General features: G+C 41.5%; 1 protein-coding gene across 6 annotated transcripts in view; it reads right to left on the bottom strand.

Annotated features, from left to right (window-relative positions):
- Positions 1–1,493: 1,493 nt before the first annotated feature.
- Positions 1,494–26,695, bottom strand: part of MITF (melanocyte inducing transcription factor) — a 101,804-nt gene continuing 76,602 nt past the window's right edge. For 3 of the 6 annotated variants that reach the window (XM_080625716.1, XM_080625713.1, XM_080625717.1), the window contains exons 3-10: positions 20,520–20,747; positions 19,324–19,407; positions 17,801–17,896; positions 12,522–12,639; positions 9,355–9,429; positions 8,281–8,356; positions 6,774–6,921; positions 1,494–5,517 (exon numbers count right to left, since the gene is read on the bottom strand). In XM_080625716.1, coding sequence (XP_080481842.1) covers positions 5,116–5,517; positions 6,774–6,921; positions 8,281–8,356; positions 9,355–9,429; positions 12,522–12,639; positions 17,801–17,896; positions 19,324–19,407; positions 20,520–20,747 — 1,227 coding nt within the window. In that variant the 3' untranslated portion in view covers positions 1,494–5,115. The remainder of the gene's footprint in view (positions 5,518–6,773; positions 6,922–8,280; positions 8,357–9,354; positions 9,430–12,521; positions 12,640–17,800; positions 17,897–19,323; positions 19,408–20,519; positions 20,748–26,695) is intronic. The other 3 variants (XM_080625714.1, XM_080625715.1, XM_080625718.1) reach the window with 3 other exon arrangements.

The raw sequence follows: 26,695 nt of genomic DNA, 5'->3' as shown, positions 1-26,695 counted from the left end.
AGCATTGCATGGCCACAGCCCTCCCCAGCAATCCAGACCCCCCCAAGTACTGGCAGCCTTATCTTCAACATCCACTTTCTTACTGTGCACAGCATTTCCCAGGCTTGTCCAAAGGAACTAAAAGGCTCCCAAACAGACCTGTGGCCACCTCTGCTGACACACATCGAGCAACTACTTACAGCCACTACCCCTATGATAGGTTTTCTTCCTGCTCCTACTGGCTTCTGCAACCCAACCAAAACCTAAGGCTGCTCCCAACAGCAAGGAATTCACTCCCAAAATGCAGCGTAGCACAACTGACCACCAAGAGGAAACACAAAATACATATAAAACCTCAAACTAATTGTATTCTAGTCTGATGATAAATACATTTCCTATTGCAGTACTGTGATGCCACATTCTAACATTGTGCTGAATCTCTAAAGAAATAGCATTACAAAACCTGCTGGAAACACTCACAAGCTTTAACTCAAATGTCTTCTACAAAGAGGGAGCAGGGCTTTTCTGCTGCAGTCCTAGCAGAGTCAGGTAGTTTCACCCAGTATTTTGTTTGGTTGGTTTTTAAACTGAATGATGCAGGACAGCCAGTCATTTTTAATTGCAACTGAATTAAATACTCCATACTCCAAACAGGTATCAGATTTTCAAGACACAAAAACGCCAAATTCAAAACTTCTGTGGTTGGTATTCAGGGTCTAAACCCGGTGAGATAATACACACTAACCACCACCGCTGCAGCAAATGTCCACAGAGATAGCGAGGACTCCACGCACAGTAAGCGACAGCCTGTGGAAGAACAAGATGAGGGATGAAAGCAACAGAGAGACAGGGAAAGATGATGAAGATGGGAAGACAAGAAGACTCCAGCTGGTTCCTCACCAGCACAAGCCAGGAGCTGCTGTTTGCGTGTTGGGTGAGTGGAGGGTACAGAGAAGCAACCCGGGGTGAACAGTGGGAGGACTGGGGTCTCTCCGTACACAGGTCAGCAGTGCCTTTGCACGAGCGACAGCAGGGTAAAGAGGTGCAGGTACCCCAAGGCCTCACCGAGCCCATGACTGAGACAAGGCTGTGGCAAAGGGCAATGGAGCTGGGGGGGTTTTGGCAGACACCTCTTTGAGAAGGGCAAGAGACTGGTGTGGTTTAAGCTTAAACCAAGACAGAGGCAATAGGGATGGGAGAGCCCATAGGAGGGCAGAAAAGCAATGATGTTTTGCTGTGTTCCTCATGCTGGGCCATAAGCTTTAGATCTACCCACTTGGATATGTATTTGCAAAGCCCAAGTGGGGCCTGATCCATAGCTCTGTCCCCACGATGCTACCACCATGCAAACACAACTGGACAGCCATGGTGCAACTGGAGCTCTTGACTGACAGCAGGTCAGGAACACGGACACATCCACCACCAGATCACAAACACAGGAGAGCTGCCTGGACTTCAGATGCATGGAAAAACAAAGATTCACTTACATTGAAAACGAGTGGCTTACACAGACATATGTGAAAAACCAAAATGCTTTAATCCATCTATCAAGAACAACAGTTCAAATTATTTCATTGGATACATTAATATTGATCCATAATTTACAGTGCTATGGACCATACACAAATTATTGCTGCAGTCAACAGCAGATGAATATCAACATTACAGTACCAAGCATCATAGCAAGAGGCAGTAATTAATGTCACTTTTTCAAGAAATATAGGTATTTATACTATTATCAACATCAGCTTCCCCCCCAGTGCATTTTATGTCAAACAACATAAATGTAAGTGCATTATTTTGTGCTTTGTGCTTTCCTTACGTACCTTCTTTTTGCTTTTACAGGTTGTAAGAGTTAAATATTGCTTTATAGGCCAAAAGCAGTAAGGAAGAACTTCATGGTACTCTGCATGTTCCTGCTTGTTGCATGGCTTTGGCGAAGGAGCATTGGTAGATATTCTGTCCACCCGCTCAGGGAAGCCCAGTGTCACACCAGACATTGTCACCAAACTGGGCAACAACTTCTGACTATCTCACTCCACCTAGTTCATGCCCTGCCTGCAATTGCTGTCTCTCTCCCCTGCCACTGATACCCTGCAAAACATCATGGCCACACATCCCACAATGCTCAAAGGGGCAGACATCTTCACTTAGCACATGCCTGGAGGTCCATGTCTCCTAGAGATGACCCTCCCCACTGCAGTGTCAACGTGCTGCTATTCAAAGGGTGGGCAAACTCAGAGGAGGGCTGTAACCTAAGGAAACACAGGGCGGAGAGTGAGCAGGTCACAGCTGAGTTACACATCACCGCAGCGCAACCCAGCATACAGGGAACACACCACACAGCTGCTGGGACCACAGCGACTTGCATCAAGAAATCCAGTTCTTGATGTAACTGTTCTTGAATCTTAACTCATTTCCACACACCATGTAGCCAAAATATCAGAAATCATGGCTGTCAGCAAGTACCAGTGGTTTCACATAAGCTTTAAAAATAGTTATATACCACAGTCTAGACTTCTGTTCCTGAATGCCCATCATGGGAGTCAAAACCAAAAGCCTTAAGTCAATATATTCAGTGGTTCTCAGTAACTACGCTCCAGCGTGCACACCTGATTTTGTTGTACAAGGCTGTAGAGCTGTCCCATTGTAATGCAGAAAGGTAACACAGCCCTCTGTTACAGCTACAAGCATTTTGCAGCCCTGATTTCCTTTACCTGCCACCCTGACCAAACAGCAGCACCAGAAGCCTATACCCACATACTCGACTCAGAGCAAGCTGCCTTGCTGTGAACTGAACATTTCCCTGCCTGAGGACCACAGTGGCCACAGAGCATCCTGCAAGCTCCTGGACCACAGCTTCTCTACCCTAGGAAAGACACATTCCCAAAAGCAGTCTGAAGTGGGGGGGAGAGGCATCATTATAATCTAAATCCAGCTCCTCCTTCAAGAAAACAAAAACGAAACCCTAAAAGAAAGAAAAAAGCCACAACCTGGTGGTTGCATCAATGCTAACACATAGCTCGCTGCTCAAGCGGAAACGGAGATGGCTGGACACAGCCAGCAGCAGCCACAGAAAGAGCAACATGAACGCAGACCCCGGAGTACCGTAACAGCAAGTTGTGCCCCCACCAAGCCCTTCGCCACCAGGGCCAGGCAGGGGACACTTCAAGAACCATCCATGGGGAAACGTTGGGGTGAAAGCTCAGCGAGCCACACCACAGGCCAGGGAACCCCTGATGCTGTCCCCCACTGTCCCATCACTACCCAATTCACATTTGATTGCTGAACACTAACTGCTGAGACCACGGTTTCCTTATAAATCCTGCCAAACTGGCATTCGAGTCACTAACCATTTCATTTATCCTATGTCATTCCCAGTGTAGCACAAAGGAGAACGGGAAGCTCTTTGTTTTCTATACGTAGGCACCATGCTACACTTCAACATCCTATAAAACATCACCCTAAAGCTCTCTCCTATGCCACACTTCAGTCAGTGCTAGTCGAGGAAGACTACAACTAGAGTTTAAGGCACTTCATTCTGAACGAGATACACCTGCCTGCTGCTTGCAGCTGTAGGCTGCCATTGGAAATCCATTCGATCCCCCTAGCTTGGAACACCACGCGTCACCTCTGTAAAACACCTAGGCTTGATATAATACGAGTAGAACTACCGTTATTGCATAGGACTACACTTGAGTAGATAATGCACCAAACTACTTTTACAACATGGTTGCATGTTAAAAATTAATAACATTGTTATCAAGTAACAGTTATTTGCAGATACAGTAAATTTGCTCTTTTTTTTTTTTGTATTTTTTTCCTTATGTCAGCGCCAGTGCTGAAATAAAACACAAATTGCTATAACGGGTATATTAACTACATAGTTATGTTTCCAAGCACAGTACTACTTTTTTTTTCCTGTATCACTAAAAATAAATATGTAAGTTCAGTTTCTCTACAGAGTCGTTTTATTACCTAATCTAAATTTGTAATCTACCTTAAATGCGTTTAAAAACATCTTCAAAGTGAGACTGTAATATACAAAATATTCTCAAAATCTCTCTTAAAACACAGAACCCTGCAGAAAAGCTTCCTTTCAAGTGTTTACAAAGAACGCAGAAAACTTCCAATGAGTTTTAAAAATGTCAAAAAATCGTTGCAATATTAAGAGCCAAAAAACCTTACAAATGAAATACAAATATATTTAAAACAAAAAGTTGAGGGTAACTAAGGAATCCATGCAAATCAAAAGTAACTGTACAATGCAATTTAAAAAGAAAACAGAAAGCCAATTAGATATGTACAACACAATGTGCCCAGCTGATAAAATGCATCGATTTTTGCCCAAAGAGTTGATACCAACTTACAGTGTTCCTGACTGGGTTACTGTTGGCAAGTCATCATCGCGTTACAAACCAAAATGAAAATCTAAGAGAAAAAACTCGAACCATGATCAAAAGGAAAACCCAAATCAGCTCAGAGTAAAATTAAAGGGCACTCTGAGAAAGAGACTCTCATCTCCCTGCAATTTTCAGCAACAGCATTTTCTAGCACGATCGACACAATCAGGATGTCTCAACACTTTTGGTTTTTGTTTGGATTATGAGTGGAATAGGGTGGGGATTTCTCCTCCCTAAACATTTGTCATGTAAAGACCAACGTTTGAGGGACACTGTATCTTTAAGGCAGCACTATTCAATTCATACAATTACAAAGTGGACTTCGTTGTTGTTGTTTCTTTACATTCTTTAACTTTACATTTTGTTTCCAAGTAAATAGGTTCTATGATTCCCCCCTCCCTCCCCCAGTAGAAACAGACCCTTCATTTACAATTCTATTGCTTTGAGTAGATTTGACCAGTTCAAAGTTCTTGGCGAATCCAGTTCACAGATACTGTACATATGCTGTACAATATTTTGGAGGCATTGGTAGTTTTAAAATAGAATATACAAGTTTCTTCACAAAAAATGCTAAAAAACTCCTATATATATAATATATACACACACACTCACACACACTGGGCTACTGATGAAGCACAAGGAAGGAAAATCAAAAAAAATCTACAAAAGGTAAATTATTTCATCTACTGATCAAGAAACAAAAAGCAGTTTATGAAAGATGTGCCAGTATATGCTAACAAGCATGGTCGGTGTCCTCCATGCTCACGCTGCTCCGCCTGCTACTCGTCTTCGATGCTCCAGGAGACACAGAGGACAGTAGTGGATCAGTCACTCCGACAGGGGAGAGGGTATCGTCCATCAAGATATCTTCCAGTTTGGATCCCATTTTGGCAGGAACACCGTAAGTGCCAGCTGGTTCAGTCACGTTTCCGAGGTTGTCACTGAAGGTGATGGTACCATCAGTGAGATCGAGGGTGGTAGTGCAAGACAGGTCTGTGTGGTGCGGCATGATGTCTTGGTTGCAGTTGTCCAGCACCGGCTCTTGTTTGATGACCCTGTTGACCATATCAGGGGAGCAGAGGCCTGTAGATGGAACAAGGGACAGTCCGTGTGCCCGAGCTTGCATCTCAAGTTCCTGTGAAGGACAAGAAGGGACAAATTGAGAGAAATCTGAAAACAAAACATGTCGTCCTACACTCTTCTGTACTGCAACTTAAGTTTCCTTCTGCTGTACACAAACTGTTTCCTCCTGCTGTACACAATTTCCTCCCTTTCCAGCAGCAACAAGTGCTTGCACCTTGAGCACTTCCACCTTCCAAAAGCTCACTCAACCCTTAGTCTCTTGAAGAGGTGGGTGAACATGGCCCCACAGAGGTTCTTCACACTTCCATGCAGAACCTACACCAGAGGCAAAACCCAGAGCCCTATAGAACAGACATGTTTCCCCTTGGGCTCCTTCCCAAACCAGTACCACAGCAGGTAAGTTTGGCATCAGGTCAGGAAAGCATTTAAAAGTTGGGGGGGAACGTGTGGAAATAGCAGAAGTACATGCTTAGTAATTTTTAAAAGTCGTATGTGAAAGCACAGCATGTCTCTATGATGCTCATAGTTTTCTGCTGAGACACTGGCAGGGATATTTCTCATTCTACAAGTCTGGCAGAACTGTAAGTAAAGAGGTCAGCCAAAACTGAACAACACTATTCCTGCACTGAAAAGTCATAGGCAAATCATGAGGCCTTAGACTTCACACACAGACTGGATTCTTTCAATCTTCATAAAAAGTTTAAATTCCACCCTCACATTTAAACACACAGATGGACTTGACTGAAGACGAATAATAGAAGAATTCACCTAAATGCCCTTTCTCAAATGCAGCAGCAAGAGAGATGCTTTGCTTCTACTTATGCATTATATTAGGCAATCACATCAGTGCTGTGATTGTACTGGTTCTGGATATTCCAAACACTAAGGTTGATTAACAGCCTTTTTTCCATTTTCAACCTAAAACAACAAGCTTGTAACGGCACACTGCAAGATCAGCAGAGAAGGTGGAACAAGAAGGCACTTCTTCCATCAGCTAACACGCCAAAATTAGAAGTTCCTTATCCTGTGCTCAATCAGAATCAAGATAAAAAGGGAAAATACAGACATTAGATTATTTGCTGTCAGGTCAATTTGCCATTATTCAAGGGTCTGGTTTTTATGTTATTTTGACTGAAAAAGTGGTTTTTTTCCCCCGGAAAAATCTTGGCAGACATCTCAGCATTGGTCACCATGAATTAGACTGGTGGCTCCTTCTAACCCACATTCCTACAAATAAGCTTCAGTTACCATTATTTGCAGTCACACACAGCAACAGCAAGAGCATTTGCAGCTTATTTATCAGCAAACCTGTATTCTTAGCAGCAGATGCCTATTGGCATGTTCCAACTTCTTCTGTCTGTTCTCAAGCTCCTTTGTGCGCTGCTGTTCTCTTTGCAGCTTACGAATGTAGTCCACTGATGCTTTTAGAATAGTTCCCTTATTCCAGCGCATATCCCTTTGAAATCAGCACAAAAAGAAAAGTTAACACTATCAGGGAGGCTTTATTTTGCAGGCACCACCTTCACATTGGCAGCTACGAGTACACCTCACACATACGTAACTCCTGGATAATATTTATTCCAAGTTTATGAATGCAGACAGTATTTGAAATGCACTAGAGGGGGCCCAAGTGCAGCTATTGCGAAGCAGCCTGCAGTACCCTGCAGCTCTCTAGCCCCTGCCTTCCGCATGGTTTGGGACCAGCACTGTGCAGAGAAACTGAAGACCAGGGGCTCCTTTTATTGCCTCATGACAAGGCTGCAAGACAACAACAAAACCCCACAGGACTTCTCAAACACTGAACAGTTTACTATCTGAGTGATGCCTGATTTCAGCTGGGGAATTAGAAGGACCATATATGACCTGGTGCTTCCATGTTAAATGACCTGAGGTGATGCCTAAAGACTCCCAAGCAGCAGCAAGCAATAGTCATGGTGGCACTGCATCACAGCTGTGTTATGGTAGGAAGAGAAAAGCCCAACATAGCGGCATATCTGCGGTATTGTCTTGCTTGCCTTAGAGGAAGCTACAGAGCTTCTCTGGGGAGTAGCTATGAGTTACTCCATAGCCTTAAAATAATGGAAACTCTCTCCAAAAGTATCACAGAGCATTGATTCAGATTTCAGTGAGACTTTCAAGCTCCAGAACAAGGTGTGTGTGGGGTTCCTTGCTTCTGAATCAGCATTAGGAAAAGTGCTAAGACAAGTTAATAACAGTAAAATCACCTAAAAGAACTACTGAGAAATTACCACAGGCACTGACAAGTTATCAGTGAACAGACACAGAGTGATGCTTTATATTTTATTTCCTTTTTCTTGGAGGGTAGGGAATAGGATGCCTTCTCAGATGAACTGCCCTCCACTTTCAAAGAAAGAAGGATTGGTTCTGCCTTGCCAACCTATGGCATCTAGTAAATTAAAAGAATCATTTAGCAAGACAAGCAGCCAGCTAAGCAGTGAGATCACACAGACTAAGGTTTTGCATCCTGACAACTCTACCTTTGGTAAGGCAGTCACTACCAGCATCAACCCCAGCACAGGGTCCAGCTGGATGCTGAGCTGCTGCACAACAGTACGATGACTGTTTCGTGACAAAAATCATCAAATTAACATAAACTTAAGCAAGTTCCAAAGGGAAAAATAACCCCCAAGGCTATCTTTAAAAAGCATAAAGCATTTCTGCACTCATGGAATGCCAAGATCCTACAAAAAAGCTCAGGAATTTTGTTTTGGTTAATTCTTTTTCTCCCCTAAGGTTTTTTTTTTTGCCTTTAAATATCTCCCTCCCACAGTCTCCTTGGGCACATTATACTTACGGGTCATTTGACTTGGGTATCAAAGTGCCTAGTTCTTTTATACGATCATTAATATTAAATCTTCTTCTTCGTTCAACTTTAGGAAAAACAGCACAAGCGTTACAAGCAGTATTCACACTTAATTACAACATATAAAGTGCTTCATCAAAGATTTCTTTAAGCGCCTTTGAAATATTTGCCTGAAGCTTAAAATCCAGTGACAGAGTAACTTGATTTTGCTCTCCTACACATGGACGCACTAAAAGACAGAAGTTTTGTCTATACTGTAAAAACGCAGAACTGCTGAAGTGGCAAAGTTAAGCAGAGACTCTAAAAATGAAAGTGTTAGCATAGGACTCAACCGAGGAGAAAACGTTGCACAAATTCAGAGACAAAAAATGTAGATGCTCAAGGCATCTACATTTCCCATAGCAGGAAAAGGGACAAAACATACAACCTCTTTTTGAAAGTAATCTCCCAGATGCAACATTTTGAGGATCCAAAAGTCAAACGTAAATACCAATTTCCCTGTGTGAACTCTTCATGCCACGGAAAAGGCTTCTGAACTGCTCAAGGCATGAAACAGCTCCTTTTTTCTACTGATACAAAATATTCAAGGACAACTTAAGGATCCTTTAAGTCATATGATGCTCTATATTTTAAAATGTTCTTTTCCAACATGGAAATATGCATTCCCTTCAAAAATGGAACTTACAAAATCACCACACTGAGGGTGCACACTGATGTTTGAAGTCACAAACTGATCACACAGCTAAGAGTTTAGATAAATTAAAAAAGGGGACCGAACTGTGCAAAGTGGACTTGTTAAAAGCAACTAGATCAGCTGTTGTTCCAAATAATTCTATTGATGATAACCACCCTGGCTTATTGAAAAGAAATCAAAATAGAGCTTAAAATTCAATACTAGCATGTTTCACAAGAATTTGAGATATTCGATCTATCAGCATAACATAATTAAACGGTACTATGTATTACATGCAGTGTCTCATTCAGATTTAAATCACCAGCATTCAAACACTTAATGTCTGAAATCATTACTAGAATTGGTGCAAAATGCAAAGAACCAAAACTTACTCAAGTTGTGATTGTCCTTCTTTTGCCTCTCCTTAGCCAACGCTCTTGCTTCTGACTCTGTAGGAAAAATACATGCTGTGCATGTGAATGAAGTAATTAGAATTAAAGTAATTCAAACACAATGTTTCAGTGTGTGACATATTTGCGCAGGAAGCCTGACTGATATTTGTCAAACCAATTATTACATCCATTCCAGTGAGTGAGAAAGGCCTGGGATTGCCACAACACAATACTGGTGTTGAACTTCACCTGCAGAGCATCTCTTCCCACACTTCCCATACTGAGTTCCATGATGAGAATGTTTCTCACGGAGGCCCTGATTCAGCAAGGTATTTGAGGACAGCACACTGCTCAAATCCAACATACCTTTTCCTACGATTATATACGGCAGGCATGCTTACATAGCACACAGAAGCTGAACCAGAGGAACAGCATGCTTACTGTATTGCTACCTGCACAGGATGTGAAGCAGCCAGGAGCCAGAGACTCTACTCACCGGAATGAAGGTTACATCCCTTAGTGGCACATGCATGCACATCACCACAAGACTCGAGGCATAACTTAAGTGACCTGTTAAAAATACTGTATTTTCCAGCTACACTAACTGCTCTCATTAGATGAAAAAAAGATGAAAAATTCAACATCTTCATTAGGAGTAACATTAGAAAACAATGGCCCTTGCTTTGGGCAAAGCAAACATTAAAATGACAACAACCATGCTGCACATCAGTTGTCTCCTCAACTCAGCACTGCTCTTAACCTTTCTCCACACATTTGTTATCAGACTTCAGCATGCAATAGTTCAGGCAAAAAAAAACCCCTATATTTGTTACTTACAGATCTCATTTGATCTTACATTTCTCAAGCAATTTTAAATATTTTCATATGTTTGCTCTACCCCTTTTAATTTCTGAAATAGGTAATGTCATTAATCCCTGCCTTGTTGCACTGAAATCTCAAAACCAGAAAGCATTACTTGGCTTCACAGCAGGTCAGTGAGGAGGAACGAGTGTATGATCTATTATCACACGTTCCATTATGGAAACAAAACCCTTCAGTGACTCCAACACGTTTCTTGCCTGCATTAGTTTATTTTTAAGGAATACGGATTATGGCCCACCCAGTTAAAAATAACAGGTGATAAGGGTTTCCCTGGACTACTGAAAGCTTACTATCTCACTGCTTAGAATACAGAGCTACTGCAGTATTATACACAGTATAACAAGTCATATCCTCTTCTAGGCTCCCAAAAGATTCCCAAAAAGTTCAAAAGACCACTGCATGTCTTAATGAAATTTAGGCTTAATCTGACTTTGCCTTATGAAACAAGTATGAGGTTCGTAAGGTGAAAACTGATACAAACAGCACTCCTGGGTGAGCAGGATTCCCATTAAAATGCTTCAGTAACTACAGTTAAGAACTCAACAACCATTACGAACACCACATGCTGGGATAAAAGATTTGATTTGGGGGGGGTGGTGTCTTCATCATTTTGATATTTATACAGCAGGATGAAGAAAAGTTTCTGACAAGTGCTAGGTTTAAGTATCACAAGCTCTCTCCAGCCTAGCTCCAAGAGTAAAATCAGGAAATGGAGAACCAAAAGGCTCCTGCCTGCAACAACATGCTGGTTTTAAAATCGCTGGCTGTCAAAAAGCACAATCAAATAGTGCTTTCTGCACAAAGGCTTGGCCAGATCAATGTCCAAATGACTGCTGTTAAATCTGAGTTTAATTCCTAAATCTCTCATAAATTACATGCAATCTGCTAGCGTGTATTTTGAACAGAAAAAGCACTTGCCTAAACCATGTCTGTGTACAGGAAAATGTAGCATATAGACATTAAACTTAGTCCAGGTCTACTCTGATGCACTAGGGACTTCCATAAGACTGCTTCACTCACTGACTTCCCTTCTCTTTCTGCTTTCTTTGCCTGAAGTCTTACACAACCATCTGCAGTGAATCTAGCAGCCTGGGCATCTAACAAGTTGGATTTGCAGTCTACAGCCACCTTTAACTTTCTATAACTGGGGCAACGAAACTATCTGTAATGCAGAACTCGAAACAGTTCTCATCCCCTCCCACCCTCCTCTTTACATAGTACAAGCTTTTCTTTTTCTAGCAGCCACAAATCATTGTGCAGTTTTTGTGTGTCTTCATTTGGTGCCTAACTCACATTTTGTGCCATCAGATAAATGCAAAAATATCCGCCAGCTCAGAGATTTGGCATTTCCTCCTGAGAAGCTGACTCCTGGGCTATTAAAACTGCTCTACTTAAACTAATTCCTGCCCAGAACCTGCTTTGCAACTGAGTCAGCCTGAGAGTTTTCACAACAGAAACACAGAAAGATGGGAGACAAGAAAGAAACTCTGCCTCTACCATACTGCATACAGTATGATTCTTTGTTGGGCTTAAGAATAGCCATTTCTGGGAATTATGACGACTTTGTCATTAGTTATATCCTTTAAAGTGAAGGAGAACAGCAAAATAAAACATGCTTGAGAATATGAAAACTTATTTCTTCCAACTATTTAGCTTCTGTACACATGTGCCTAGAGAAAGAGGATTTTAATGCCCTCCTTCCCTCCACCTGCCTCTCAGGGCTTATTCACAGCACTGCTGGAAGAACCAACATGACAAGAAATCTACTTCATTTTCATCTTAAGAGATACGTATTCCCCAGTGTCTAATTCTACATTTTGTAGGATCTAGGTGTCCAGATTTCATATTACAACAGATAACGTTCATTACTGCCCCGTCGTACTAGAGTGAGGCCTCAACATGTAGCATTCCTCAACAAGAATCCCACAGAAACTCCAGATACGAAGTTTTTCAAGTTTGGTGTTGACAGAGCAAACAATGAGCCCAAACTAGAAAACAACTCTGCAAAAGATGCATGGAAGCTTCCAGTGACACAATGCTTTCAGTGTGCAGATCTGACTATAACAACTAGGGACTTTAACTTATCATGTCACAGTGAACACACGCATGCCCACACATGAACACAACTGCAGAGCAGGATAATACATCTGCTAAAAAATGGTCTGCAAAGCAAAAAGTAACTGTTCATCCATATATTCTTTCTCATAACAGAACTTACGTCCAATATCACCTGAATTCAAAACAACTATGCTATTACTCCAAGGTGGTATTTTAGACATATTTACCTGTGAGCTCCCTTTTTATATTAGGAAGATTAGCTGGACAGGAGTTGCTGATGTTTAGTCCTGGAGGAGGCATGCTTTGGTTGCCATAAAGGTCAATCAAATTGCCAGACACAGGCAACTGGAAAAGATAAACAAGGAAAAATATCATTTTGTTTGTCCTTATGAAAGGCTTTGTACAGAAGAACAGTTAGGATCTGCTAAGAAATCTGTGCTCTTCTCCTTCTGCAAACAGAGTGTGCAGTAAGGTCAGCAAAAGGTATGCACAGGCATGAGGAATAAAACATCTACATTGGGAAAATTCTGCTCTTTCTCATCACGAATACCCCGAGGATATGCAGAGGAGGTAACATACTGACAATACTGCTGTATTGTTGCTCCTTATTCTTCTGTAAAGCTATTCTATCTGTACCCCCATCACTTCTCTAACTCAAAATATCTGAAAGAGCCTACAGAGCTCTCCTGGAGGAAGCCCCCCTTCTTCCAGGAATATGTGAGTGAAAGTACTTAGCAAGTTGTCACATGCTTGAGGAAGAACACTGTATTTTTGTGTGTTTGAAAGCTACCTACACAGAAAACATTTAAGCTTACTTTAACTTGTTTTTCGCCTTACGTAACAAGAATGTGCACTAGGAGGAGGAAGTTATTTTTATATTAAGTTTTCTCAATTACTTGTTCATTCTGCTATTCTTATTTAGGTATGTTTAAGTAAGGAGATTTATAGAGAAATAGGTTAGTATTCCAACAAGACTTACCAAAGCTATCCCTTTAAATTGAAAGGTATTCAAAGACATTTACATTTGTCCTGAGTGGATTATTTTACCCATCTCTTATTTGTTTTCAAACCAGGTTTTGAAGAGACAGGTATAAAACACTTCGGTATCTTATCTGAGTGGCAATACTTCTTATCATTGTCGCTGCAAAGAAAACCCATCCCTCCAAGACACTGATCCAGCAGAGATTAGAGTAAGTATTAAACTTTACACCCATGTAAATAATGCTGTTGAATACAATGGAGTGAGTCACAGCCTAGGCTGGTGCTTGCCAGACAGAGACCTCAGAAAATTTATCTGCCATCTGGAGCTACTCAAGAAGCAAAGTTGATTTGCAGCCATTAAAATACTGACAGCTAGAAGCCATGCTGATACTTGTCTTCAACAGAGAGCGGCCAACAACTAAAACAAAGTCCCCTGAATCAATCTTTCAGCGAGAGAAGCAAAACGTAACTGAAACTGAACTCTGAATTCTCACCAAGATTCAGCCTTACAAATCCTTGCCCTCCCTTTAGCTCTTGAGCACAATATATTGAAAATGAAAGGAGAAAAAAGGAACATCTATCATAAAGCTAAGGTCACAGTTGTTCGTCACAGACTATGGACCCAGTTGTGACCTAGCCACATTAATGTCAGGGTGAACACGGCTCTACAAATTGCCCCTTGTATCTTTTGGCCCCTCGAACGCATCCATGACACAGGCACAGCAATAGCGTCATACACCCTTCTGACTTGGATGTGCTTTTTCCATTCATGCTCCTAAGCATGGGGAGAGCACAAAGACCTTGTTTGTAGCTCAGGGACTTGAAGTTCAAAACCAGACATGTGAAATCTAATTAGGAATTTCAGGGAAATGAAACATGGAGAACAGTTAAGGTCACCAAGCTGTTTTCCCTGCTGCAAGATGAATCCTGCTTGTTACAAGTTCATGGGTTTTCTTTCTTTTTCCAAAGAAACACAGATTTCCATGTAAACAAATAGGACCTGTGTAAGCAGTCACAACAGAAGAGGGCAGTAACACAGATAGCTGCTGAATGGGCACACTGAAGTCCTGCAGAGCTTGCATGCACCAGAAGAACCCAACCAAGAGCTCTGCACCAACTTGAGCACAAGCACTGCCAATGTAGCATCAGCTAAATAAAGGAAGATGAAGGGAGAAATTTGCACTGCTGCTCAATGTTGCAGGCTTGTATGTGCACATGAATGCTTATCAAGGAAGCCTACATTAGATATAGACGCCAACGGTCTCGGTTTAAACTCCACAGGTCAAGGCTTCAGTTGTAACTTTTTACTATGAGCATGACTATACATATGGTCCACACTCAGTAGGATCCTCTCAGAGGCCTCTTCTCCAGGATGGCTGCAAATCACATCTTTGGGACTAAATTAATATGATTCCTTTCAAATTAGAAACATAAAGTGTATCCAACACATCAGCTCACCTCAAAAGGCTAAAACACAGTTAAAGGTAAGTTAAAACGGAGGTATATACTTTGTTCACTATTATATTCCAGGTCCCAGAGGGATAAAATTAGTTAACTTGTAAGGTAAAACCAACAATCATTAGTGCAGAGTTCAGAGAACTGGAAAGGGGACAGGATCCCTATGCCATGGGCATTGGTTTGAGATGGACAAGTCATCAGAGCTGTGAGCACACAAAAGCAGCCACTAACCTGAAATGGGGCAAAAAAACTGCCCAAAGAAACAAAAGGATCTTATAACGTGCATAATGCAGCAACACCTAGAATTTATTTCAAATGCTTCCTACTGGAAGAAACTGGATAAACTTAAATGTTGTTTGCCAACATTTCAGCTCTAATCTGCCTTCCTATCACTCTGCATCTGCTTTTCTTTCTTTATTAATAGCTGCTTTTACATACAGAAATCACAAATACGGTAATTATTACTGCAGATTCATCATAGTGTACATTCAGGGGAGTCTGAGGCTTTCCTTTCTCTACTACTCCAACAAAACAAGCACTGACATTCAGGCCATTTGGGCTCTGTATAAAATCAATGAGACCTTGGGTGTGTGATCAGCAAGGCTGCTTCTAAGGTATCAGTGCATCCTGAAACGGGTTCTGTTCCCCAGCTCATGCAGCCTACAATGTATTGTGCTGTTGCTTTATTTATGAGCACATGCTCCTCAACAATCCCTGAAGACTCCTCTCTGGAGTTAACTTCCATAGGGAAGTCACATTAAGAAGTGGAGCTGCATGAACTCGCACGGCTTTCCATGTCAGGCTCTTGCTAGGATTGATTAGTTGGATGAATCAATTGTACTCTTGTATGCCAAGTCGAGATGACTTTACACTGTATCTACCTGTTCAATCACTAGGTCCTATCTACGCAGAAAACCCTCTCAACAAACTAGTGACCATTCTGCAATACCCTTCACCACAGAAGCAAAGCCAGGTAACTTGTGACCCAATACCAAAGTTTACAAACACTTCTGCAAGCAGTTGAGTGCAATGAGCCCTTTTCTATTTAAGAGGTTCTTGGGAGCTTCCCTTAGCTCACTCTACACACAAATCCCTGATTTTGCTTATCAATTAAGTACTGTTAACAAATGTAACAAACTAGTCCTTTTGTTCTCTGCTGGTTATGGAACAAAGCAGCCTTTGTCGCAGTCTCAGCACAGCTATTTATAGGCTGCATCTCTTTAAAGACCATTTCCTCTCTTGATTCCTACCACCTCTACTTAACTCAGTCTACAGACATTAATTCCTTATTAGTAAAATGTTGTGTGTTTTAAGAATTAAATCCTGTTCGAAAAGGGAAGTGTTACGTCACGTTCATTTTTTTACCAAACCAATTGTTGGGAAATACGGTTCAATTTCCAACTCTTCAGGTTAATTCTGAGACTAAAATATGGGGGTTTTTGTCTCTAGCAATTTAAATGTATTAGTTTAAAGTCTTAATTCTACTGTTTTGTATCGTTATTTTACAGACTTCACCATACTTGGGCAGTATCTAAAATTTCACAGCGAATGTGGATCATGGAGCTTTTACAAGGCTTCTTGTCACGCATCAAACAGGAGGGATGCAGACTGCTCTAAATATTGACTACATGGACTTTTTGCACCAAAAGGGTGCAGAGTACCGCTACATCTGGAAGCAAAGAGCCTCTGCAGGGGTCCCTGTGGAATGAGAAAGCACAAAGAAATCCAAGTCCCCTCTAGTTTAACAGGTCTCAATCCAGTGGAACTTCAGAGAAAGAACCATAAGAACCTGATTCATCAATCAAAATGAGATTTTTTTTTTACTGAAGACTACTTTAGGTTTTCCTCTCCCATTCCAGGACAGCTCTCCCATTCTCCCAGCTGCACTTTTCCCGTCACCCTGGATTAAAGATTAAATTAAAATTAAAAAAATCATTCTTTCAGTAGGACTTTGCAGTGATTTCTCCATCTTCTCAAAGGGCACCACTCAGAAAGGGATGCTGGTGGGCTGTTTCCTGCAGCACGCACCTTGTCTCAGAGGGCTGTGGGAATCTGTGGGAGCGTAGGACTAGGTTAACATGACATCAGACAACTACTGACAGCAAATGTGAACCTATGGTACAAAATGGATCCTGTGTGGTAAAAGCTGTAACTTTTGGCACTAGATAAAAAAGAAAGAGACGCCAGCACTGGCAGACATCTACCCGGCCAGATCTAATAGCGCTTAAGCCCAAGGCAAAAAATTCACTGGAGCTACCCTCCACAAAAGATCAAAACAAGATTATGCCAGAAGTACGATTATACTAATGCTCACAGCAATGTGAACCAGCAAACAGAAACAGCAACTTGCTCTTAACCTGTGCTTTCCCTCACTCACCAATTTTCACACCTCTGTGTTCTTGTCTTCTGTCACAGGCTTCCTACTTCCTCTACCCCTGTTCAGTTTCTTACGCTTCTTTATTCCTTCCCTTTTTGTTTGTTTTGAAGGTTGCTTTTTAAGTTTTTCTTTCGTTTGTTAAGCTTTGTAACATCAGTGCTGTCACCTAGCTAGGGACTTCTGTGCATTTGAAATGAGGTTAAGCTAAAGCTCTGATGTTAAACTAGAGAATCTCTGGACAGGGATACTAACGCATCCTTAAGCATGGCGTACAGTTTCTTACTTGAACATGAAAAGATACAGGAACCTGCAGTGCTGGGAGGTTCTTTCTAGGCTGAGTCCAAGTATAATGTCCATGGTGATCTTTAACATCGACAGGTATGAGCTCAATCCTGGCAGCCCAGTTCATTCCTCTCTTACAATCCTCTCATGTACTAACTTGACTTTGAAATAAGAAAAGCAAAATTGTCCTTTGTGTTCCCTCAACCTGATTCCAGCTTGCATTTTTAAATTCCTATTTTTCATTGCAACTGCATACCTTAAGTTCTTCAAAGAAAAACTAATTACGCTCTATGGGACAATACAATAACTACTTAATTGCTTGGAAAAAACAGTCATGCTAATGTTTAGCATTCTCTCAAGTAGACAATTAGACTTAGCAGGGAAACCAAAAGCAAAGGAGCATTGTACCGTATTTGCCATTTGCAGGGCTGGGTCCACCAAGCCAAGGATTTCTTCATTGTAACTGGACTCCAGACTAATTATGTCATCGATCACATCATCCATCTGCAGCAGAAAAGGTGGACAAAGGAAAACAAAATAGTTATCGAAACATTAGGATACGGAGGCCCAACAAAGCACCTGAACCATACACGAGCTCTTTGCAGCACAGGCCCAAGCAGAGGTGCCTGTGCAGCTCTGCCACACTTCAATCCCCTAGCTAAGACTCCTGCTATTCAGGCAGGACAGTCAGGTCACGACAAAGCTGAAGCTTCATGGTCTAACCCATTCTTGCCACCAGCAATTACCCTGCATTTCCTGCCCCAACACACTGTTCCCCCCAGGAACACGGGAAGAGATAGCTCCCCATAGAATGAGCTATGCTAATCATGTGAATCCCTTTCCCCTGTCCAGCTCTGCCTGCCTACCCTCCACCTCTTTATGTTGTGGGGTCAAAGCCTGCATACAGACAGTGATCCCAAGCCTCTGACACCTGCAGGGGAAGGAGAGGGAACAAAGGCTTGCTGCTTGCTGGGTGACAGGCTATCCACCTCAACAACAGAACCCACTGGATTCATGTCCCTCATACACCCTCCCAACGAAGCACTATCCCAGAGCATCTTGGAGGTGATTTTAGGTGGTGCAAGCCATCTTTTTTCTGGGGCTGGGCTGCAAGGTGCCTCCATAAACTTCTGCACTGTCAGGATAAACAGAGCCCTTCAAAACACCCATGCAGGTGCTCCAAACTGTCCTGCAGGACTGACTATATCCTTTTTGCTAGCTAGAAAAAAGGAGCTTAAATGACAATCACCTATAAAAATCAATGTGTAATGTTGGCGGTAGAAATAGTGGTATATAGTGTTTTTGTATCAGCCCCAGAAATCATGATCAGAACGAATTAAATTGTTCGAAGTGAGGGCAAAAAAGGAACTAACAGATACACAGCCCATATGTGGAGTCTTGTTACCAGAAACCCCTTAGTTTAAAAAAATAAATTAAAAAATAAAAATTAAAAAAATGAAACAAAAAGGAAGGAAAAAAAAAGATGACTACTGAGGATGAATCAGCATGGATGGATTAAAGTCTTCTCATATCATTATTTTAAACACTAGTATGATCTGCACAGAAACATGATCTTAGAAACTACTCATTTTTTTAAATGCAAGTGTGACGCGCACAGAAACATGACCGTAGAAACCATCAGGACAAGGAGACATACATGCAATCTTTGGAAAACTGCATTAGCAAAGATTTTCTTAAGTGAGATCTTAATGCACGATTGATACGGTCTTCCGCTCTAGCGTTACAGTGCTACGAAAGCACTGCCCCTCTTCAGATACCTTAATGCGCTTTTGACATCAATGCTAATAAATGCTGCTGTTTTGTTCCTTAAATATATCTGATATTCAGCTTCTGAAAGGCACTACAGGGCAAGTTTATTCTTCAACATAACCTCTAACATGCTGTGCTCCAACTCCTGTGTCATCCAGTACCTGCATGCATGATGCTCGTGAGTGTGTATTCAGAGCCGGGCACTCACTCTCAACCCTGCTTTGCTCTTCAAATTTATAAAATCCCTGCAGAAATAAAAAGAAAAAAAAAAGGAAAAAGAAAAAAAAAGAAAAAGCAAAGCATGGATCTGAGTTCATGGCACAGTCTCAGTTCCAAAAAGAGCACGATTTAAACAAGTCATGCACACATGTGCCCGATGACACAGCAAAGTGAAGCTGTAAATATCTTGAGGGGGGGAAAAAAAAAATACTTGGGTACAACTAGGACAACAGGATAGAACTATCTGATTTTCATTTCTTTCATTGCTATGGAGCACAAGTAATTTCTCTTGCACACACAAAATATGTTCTGTAATAATTGTTTCTCAAAGCTGCAGAACAGTTTACTCATGGAGTGCATCTATATTAAAGACCTGGCACAAAGGCTTGAGGGGGAAGCATGAAGGGACACAAGGGGCTCAACAATTGTCTCTCGTCTGTCATGTTACAAAGCTATTGACATGATTTTTAGGCTTGTTAACATCTTTCAAACCATGTTCGTTCAGCACCTGAGCACAGAAAGTTTTTACCAGCAAAGATTAACACAAGGTGATAGAAGACTTCTAGGCATACACTAGATAAGTCTTCTATTTGCAGCACTGAACTCGCCATGAAATAGAAATCAGTAACATAGGATATATTAGCTGGGATAATCTAGCCTTCCAGCTGAGCATGAGACTTGCTCAAATTTTACTGTAAAAATGCCTAACATATCTCAAAAAGCTTTGAGTTTTTCAGTTATTTTTGCTATGCTCTTTGCTCTTTTTGCACGAATGAGCCATAAATAACATTATTTCAGAAAGCTACAGCTTATAAAACAGCTTTGTATTCTCCAAAGGTCAATTGTTCACTGCATACACCAGGCAAGGGGGTGAAAGAAAAGTAGTTTTGATAAGCATAAACTAGCTAAAATAGTTCAAAACAGAGGAAGTTAGAGGGACACAGGTTTTCTGCCAAAATATTCTATGTAAATGTACATTAGGCAGGCAGACACAGAGGCAGTAGCTGCACTTTCAAACTGAACAGTTCAGAAAAGAACAAACACAGCATCTCAAGAATGAGAAATACAGTGTGAAACAGAAAGAAAGCAGATTGCAATTTCCTTTTACTGAAGAATACGAACAGGGAGAGCATATTACCTCTTTCTCACAGTTGGAGTTAAGGGTAAGCATAGCCATTGGGCTGTTGGGTGCGCTGCTTCCAGTTCCAGGCGGCATGACATGATCTCCAGGCTGGTTTGGACATGGCAAGCTCAGGGCTTGGTTGGCATGTTTGTTTGCTAGAGTGGTAGAGAGGTACTGCTTTACCTGCTGCCGCTGGGCTTGCTGAATGTGGTACTTGGTTGGATTCTCAAGGTGAGTCTGCACCTGTATGACACAATTTAAGAAGTGCTTTATTGTTGTACATCCATGCTATCAACTGTGGCATGATACATACATGCGATCAACTTGAGCTATGAAGTTGTGACATACAGACCAGCTAAGCATTTGACTTAAGTACAAACCTGTGCAGCTCCAAGGAAGACAACAGCGCTTTGCTAATCCACATTCAGTGGCAAGAAATCAGTTTATGACTTAGTGTTTCAATAACTGACTTAAGGGTAAACCAAGAAGTCCACTTATTTTTCTACAACATGAGATTTCTCACTTAAGACCAACGCTCATGTTCTCCAATTTATACAGATACTCCCAAACAGACAGTTCTGCATTCAGACCTTCATGTGACATTTAGTTTTCACTAAAATATGAAGAAACAAGGTACTACATCGTTTGTTAGTAGCTACATTAAAACCAAGTGTTATGGATTGCGATCCTTTATCGGCTATCAAGTAACAGAGAGATCAAAATGTTCATTGTTGTTTTTTTAGGGTTACTTGGTTTTTTTTAAAGTAACATATAAGGTTAAGAATTAAAAAGAAGAGGAACAAACTATCATTGTGCCTACAACTTATGTATATCTCAGAGATACAGCCTAAATCATATACAAATAAGACAGCCTGTTTATAAACACATTATGCAAATAAGATGCAAGAAGAGAAAGAAGTGTTTCAGTTCAGATCAATCACTGTCCTCGGCAACAGCTATTTTTGTATTTAAGATAAGCTTTTCAGTACACAGATTATTTTTTTTATATACAAAATAGGAAGAACTCTTACCCAACTATTCTCACACACCATAAATAAGCAAGAGAAGAAAGGCAATTTTTTTCTATACAAAATTTTCACCATATCCTGGAAACACTTTGTCACCATTCTTCAATCATTTATGTTTTCATCGGAAAGTGGAAAGCAAATCTAATTATAATGATACTTTGAAAAGTTTTTTTGCTTTAAAACAGCTCTGTTAAATGACTTTTGCTGTTACAAAGGACCATGTATGTCCTCCACTTCTTAGTGTCGAAGAAATTAAATAAAATGCACTAGATACTAGAGGAAAAGGATTTAATGTATACTGTAAGCCTTCTTACCAATAGGTTTTAAAAGAAGTCTGCAATAACAACTCACCTGATAATGGTTATACTCAAGCATTTCCAGCATATTACTAAGAGGCTGCAAGAGAAGAGACTGCAATATCCTTCACTCTATGCTACTCCGGTTTGAAGGATTCACATATGGAAGGAGGCACCATAAACAAGCTACCCCAAAACAGCAGAAGAAACTTGAACACCACTGCTCAGACTTATAGTAACCTAGGCTAATTAGCCACGCATGCAGAGAAACAAACAGTTCACACAGGGGCTCCTCTTGGAAGCTATGCAAGTTTAGCCCTAAGTATTGGTATTATCTTTTTCCCCCTGGCTTTGATGTCATGGTTTTTCACAAACATAAAAGAATCTTTTAAGTGATGAGCTATCAAAGTCAGATTGACAGTTTGCTCAGGGCTAATTCACTATTCATCTTTCGTTCCAGTCGTACTAACAGACAATGGTATTTTTCTTTAGCAGTAAGGTTAAAAGTTTTTAAGTACAGAGTAAGGAATAATCGAACAAATGCCCCACGAGCGTAATGCGTATCCCCTGGCAGTGGGGTGCCCTGGATAAACCCATGGGGCTATGCAGTCCTGTCATCAGCTTCCTGGTGCCCCACCAGTCTACAAGGGACCTGCAGCTGAACACAGAGGATATGAAGAAGCTCTATCACATCCTCAGCCTCCTTGGTGCTTCAGAGCCCATTATTTCTGTCTCAGTGTACAGCTAGAAGTTTTCCAGTTCAGGAATGGTTGACAATGGGCTAAAGCATGTCTCAGATGCACTTATTTGCACTTATGCACAGTCATGGTACTGCGCACAGCCCCTACACCTTCCAGAACTTACTTTTTCTTTCTATCCAGCTCAACAAAAGCCTGTACTCAGGCACAGGCATCAAAAGCTGCTCAACTTTCATTTTCCAAAGTCTCTGCTGCATAGGGAGGCACACTTGAGACTGCATTTCTAGGGAGTTTAATCTGATTTGTTGCACTAAATTGCAAGACAATACAGTACAAGAAGTCTGCTGTGGTAAGTACAGCACTTGCTTTGTCAGTCCCAAACTGAGCTACCAATTTTCCTGCCATTAGTATCAAGACGCTACCCAGGTAAGTCTATTTTTCTCTTACATTTTCATCTTCTGAGCAAATGAAGTTATCAGTAATCACGTTATTTTTGTAACACTTATCTTGGAATATGTTATTTTAAAAGCAAGCCCTGCTTATCTGACAGAATTTGTACATTCCCTTTCCTCTGCAGTCATCAGATACCATGGCTGTCCTTCAGGCTCCACGGGATGAAGCAAAGCCTCTCTTCTCTGCACCCATCTCCTACCCACCCCTCCACACTCCCAGGAGAGAGACTAGCAAAATTCCAAGATCCACAGCTCTATGTCATCAAACATTATAGTATTTTAAGTATATACTAATACACTGAACTGACTCTACCACTAATCAAGTTTAAAACACGCACTGCTAACTGCCATAGGGCTTCTGTTGGAAAAAAGCATGCGTATTTCACAAGAACTTATGTTTCCAAGACTTTGTTGCACTATCCTACATTAGATTAGCCTGTGTCATTTTGCTACTCCACAGTTCCTCTCTTTCTCAAATGGGTTGTGCTGCCCATCTCTCTTTGGCCTAGAGCATCCTTTTCTGCAGTCTCCACCTCAAAGAGAAACCAAATACGTCTACTAGGGCAAGTGTCCCAAGATGCACCAGTCATGGTCAGCCTCTAGATAAGCTATAAAACAGTCTCACATTTTTACAAAATGTCTGACAAGCAAAGAGCTGCAAAACAAACCCTACAAATAAATGCCATTACCACAAATTTGAAACCGTGAATAAAAGCTTTAACTTAAATAAGATCTAATTTTGGTCCTCAGCCCTTTCTTGACTTTGGGGTGAAGAATAGCTCTTGTTGTTCTTCCAAGTTCACAAGACACAAAGTACAAGATGACAGCTGGTTTGGATACATGCCCTAAGAAATGCATCTGAATGGGGACATGCAAGAAATGTGAAGCAGCTTGAAACCGAATCCTTTGGATCTCCAAGCCATCCATCTCCAGGAATCTCAACCCAAGCTTTGCTGTAACATTACTGAAGCGAGGAGAACATTGGGTTTTGGGCATTTGGGTACCGGCAAGTAAGAAGTAATGGACGTATCATCTGCAGAACTTTGGAAATCATTTAAGACAAGATGGCAAAACCAGCTAAATTTAATCACACCGCAGTAAAAGAAGAATTTGGCTACAAGGAACTACAGATCAAGGATGGCCAAGTGGCAGCCTACAGCCTGGATTCAAAGAAACACCTGGAAGAAGGCTGTACTTCCAATTTGTGCATATTTGAAGTTGATTATCAAGGTTCTGCTTACACAGACAATGCAGAATAGCGCTGCCTCAGAAGTAGAGGGCTAGAACTGGTTTCACGCTAGAACAGCCTTTGATGCCAGCTCAGAAGCATCTCCACTCATCTCCATGGGCTGGCTCCAAGCACAGTTAGAGATGTCACTGCATCAGGTACTCCTGCACTATGAGTCTCACAGGTTCAGTGGTTCAAGCTCCATCCATTCTTGCCACGATGACACGGAGCTAGTATGTTTCTTCTTGAGCTGAAGCACTAAGAAAAGCAGTATAAAAAAAATCAGCTTGACTGCACCCATATGTAACCCAGCCTAGGCCCTACAAGACTCAGCTGGGCTAGAAATGTTTGGAATGGAGCCATGCTGATTACTCAGCACTCTTTGCTCTTTGGACATACCCTGGAGAACAACATTATCTCAAGCAGGGAAAAAGCTTTCTGATGTCTTCACTAATCTAGACATCTGACTGCTAATTCCAGTGCATAAATCCAGCTCAAGTATCTGAGTAAGGGAAAAACAGTTCCTGAGAAGCTGCCTATGCTCTTCCACATCACAGAAACAACAGTAATAACCCATATTCATAGAGCAGACTTTTCCCAGACCTTGTATCTAGCATCAATCAAGCAAACAATCAATGGCTTTCACTAGCTTTAAGTATATACACCATATCAGTGGGAATTTTAGGTGTACTTCAGACTACGTCCTTCAAAACCCTTGTATTACATTGCACATCAGTGACAGGACTCCCGAGTAGACCCACATACTTCCTTCAATCTGAACAACTGAAACTGTTTCCTGTTCAGGTGATCAGGAGCTCAGGAATTTAAACACAAAGCAGAAAGCTCAAATAGTTCCTCTGTATGAATCTACCACAAGCAATTCAAACATTACTTCTGACACTTGCTCCTCCTGTCAAGTCTTGCTGGGTATCACTCAGACTTAATTTGCTAATAACTTGCTAATAATGGCAAGAACTTGGAACAGGCCAATAAGGAAAACTATCAGGAGTAAAACATTAAATGAATTTGAGGAGAACAAAGCTACATTTAAAACCCAGATGTTGGAAAAGGACTTGTCCACTCTGAGGACAGCAATCTCATCCTGCATCAGGAAGCCCTGCCTGCACAAGGCTCCTTCCTCCACCAGCTTTTGGGCTTCCCTATTTTTCATCTTCCCCTGTTTCAAGGCAGGTATCACACCTCCATCTCCCTCACCCCCTCACACCTCCATCTTCCTCACCCCTGGAGTGATGATGGCCTTTGCCATCACCACTCCAGAGCCCCTGGCCATCCCCACACTGGGGATTCTCCATAGGTACTGCTCAGAGCCAGTGCCACGCTCAGGTCTAACTGCTCAGATGGGAGCCACTGTGCAGCCAAAACAGCTCCCCATGCTTTCCTCCTCCCACTGAGTTTACAGGACACAAAAAGCAAATAGCTAAGAACCATGACATGGAGTTAAGCATGCAACGCTGAAGATGCCCCAAATCTTCTGCTGGCACAACACAAGTGACAGACAGCCATGCCGACGCCAGCAGCTCTGGGCTGCCTCTCTCCCTTGGCCCCCTCCAGCTGGGAAGGAGTATATTCCTGTTCCTCAGACCACATGTAAGGAGATTCTTCTCACCAAAAGCATTCCTGAACCTTCCTGTGAAAGTAAAGCCAAATTACTTGATGCTTCATTTAAGCAGAGATAGGCGTGGGCAGAGGGACATACCAGAGATCTACAGAGGACAGCTAACCAAGGGGGAGGAAGACTTTTCTTCCCCAACCCCACTTTTTTTAATTAAAAAGACCATTTGTTTCAAGCAAATTGCCTTAGGACTTACAGTTTATAATCACAAATAAAACACTTTTTGTCAGTTTTCTCAGTTCAATGGAACTTTTTGTTGCTTAGACAGCTAAATGTCATGGGATTTTTATGAAAGGTTAAAATTCTGTATCATTTAACAATATGATGTTATGAATATAATGGTACCCAAAGAAAAACGATACAAAACCACATCCACTTCAGTGTTCTGCAAAGGCTACAGGCTTCAGCTGGGTCTTCCGCACTAGAAAGCCTCTTCAACATGCTAGTCCAGGGCTTCAAAGCTGCTTTTTCAAGCTGCTTTGACCCATCACTTTCAAGGATAAAAATCCAAAACCAGCAGCAACAAATTGTTTCCTAGGACTCTGAATAAAACCAGAAAGCTGCATAAATAGGTGTCTATCCTTTCACACGGGAGAATAGCGGAAATCTCTGAATGACATACAAGATAATTAGTGCCTCTTACAGTAAGACTTATTCTCCTTAAGTTTTCTAATCCAGGTTCAAGATTCTGCAAGTCATATTCACCACAGCTTGACTGAATATATCTGAAAATCCCAAAGACCATAAAAGAACTTCATATTTCACTGAAATATTGATCCTGCATTTCACTGCAATGCCAGAAAGAATCCTCCTACCACCCAACTCCGAGCAATCCAAATCACCAACCAGACAATGG

This window comes from Psittacula echo (assembly GCF_963264785.1).
Source record: "Psittacula echo genome assembly, chromosome: 9".
Taxonomy (NCBI): Eukaryota; Metazoa; Chordata; class Aves; order Psittaciformes; family Psittacidae; genus Psittacula; species Psittacula echo.
The sequence above is the reverse complement of the archived record's forward strand: the minus strand, read 5'-3'. Positions and strand labels throughout refer to the sequence as shown.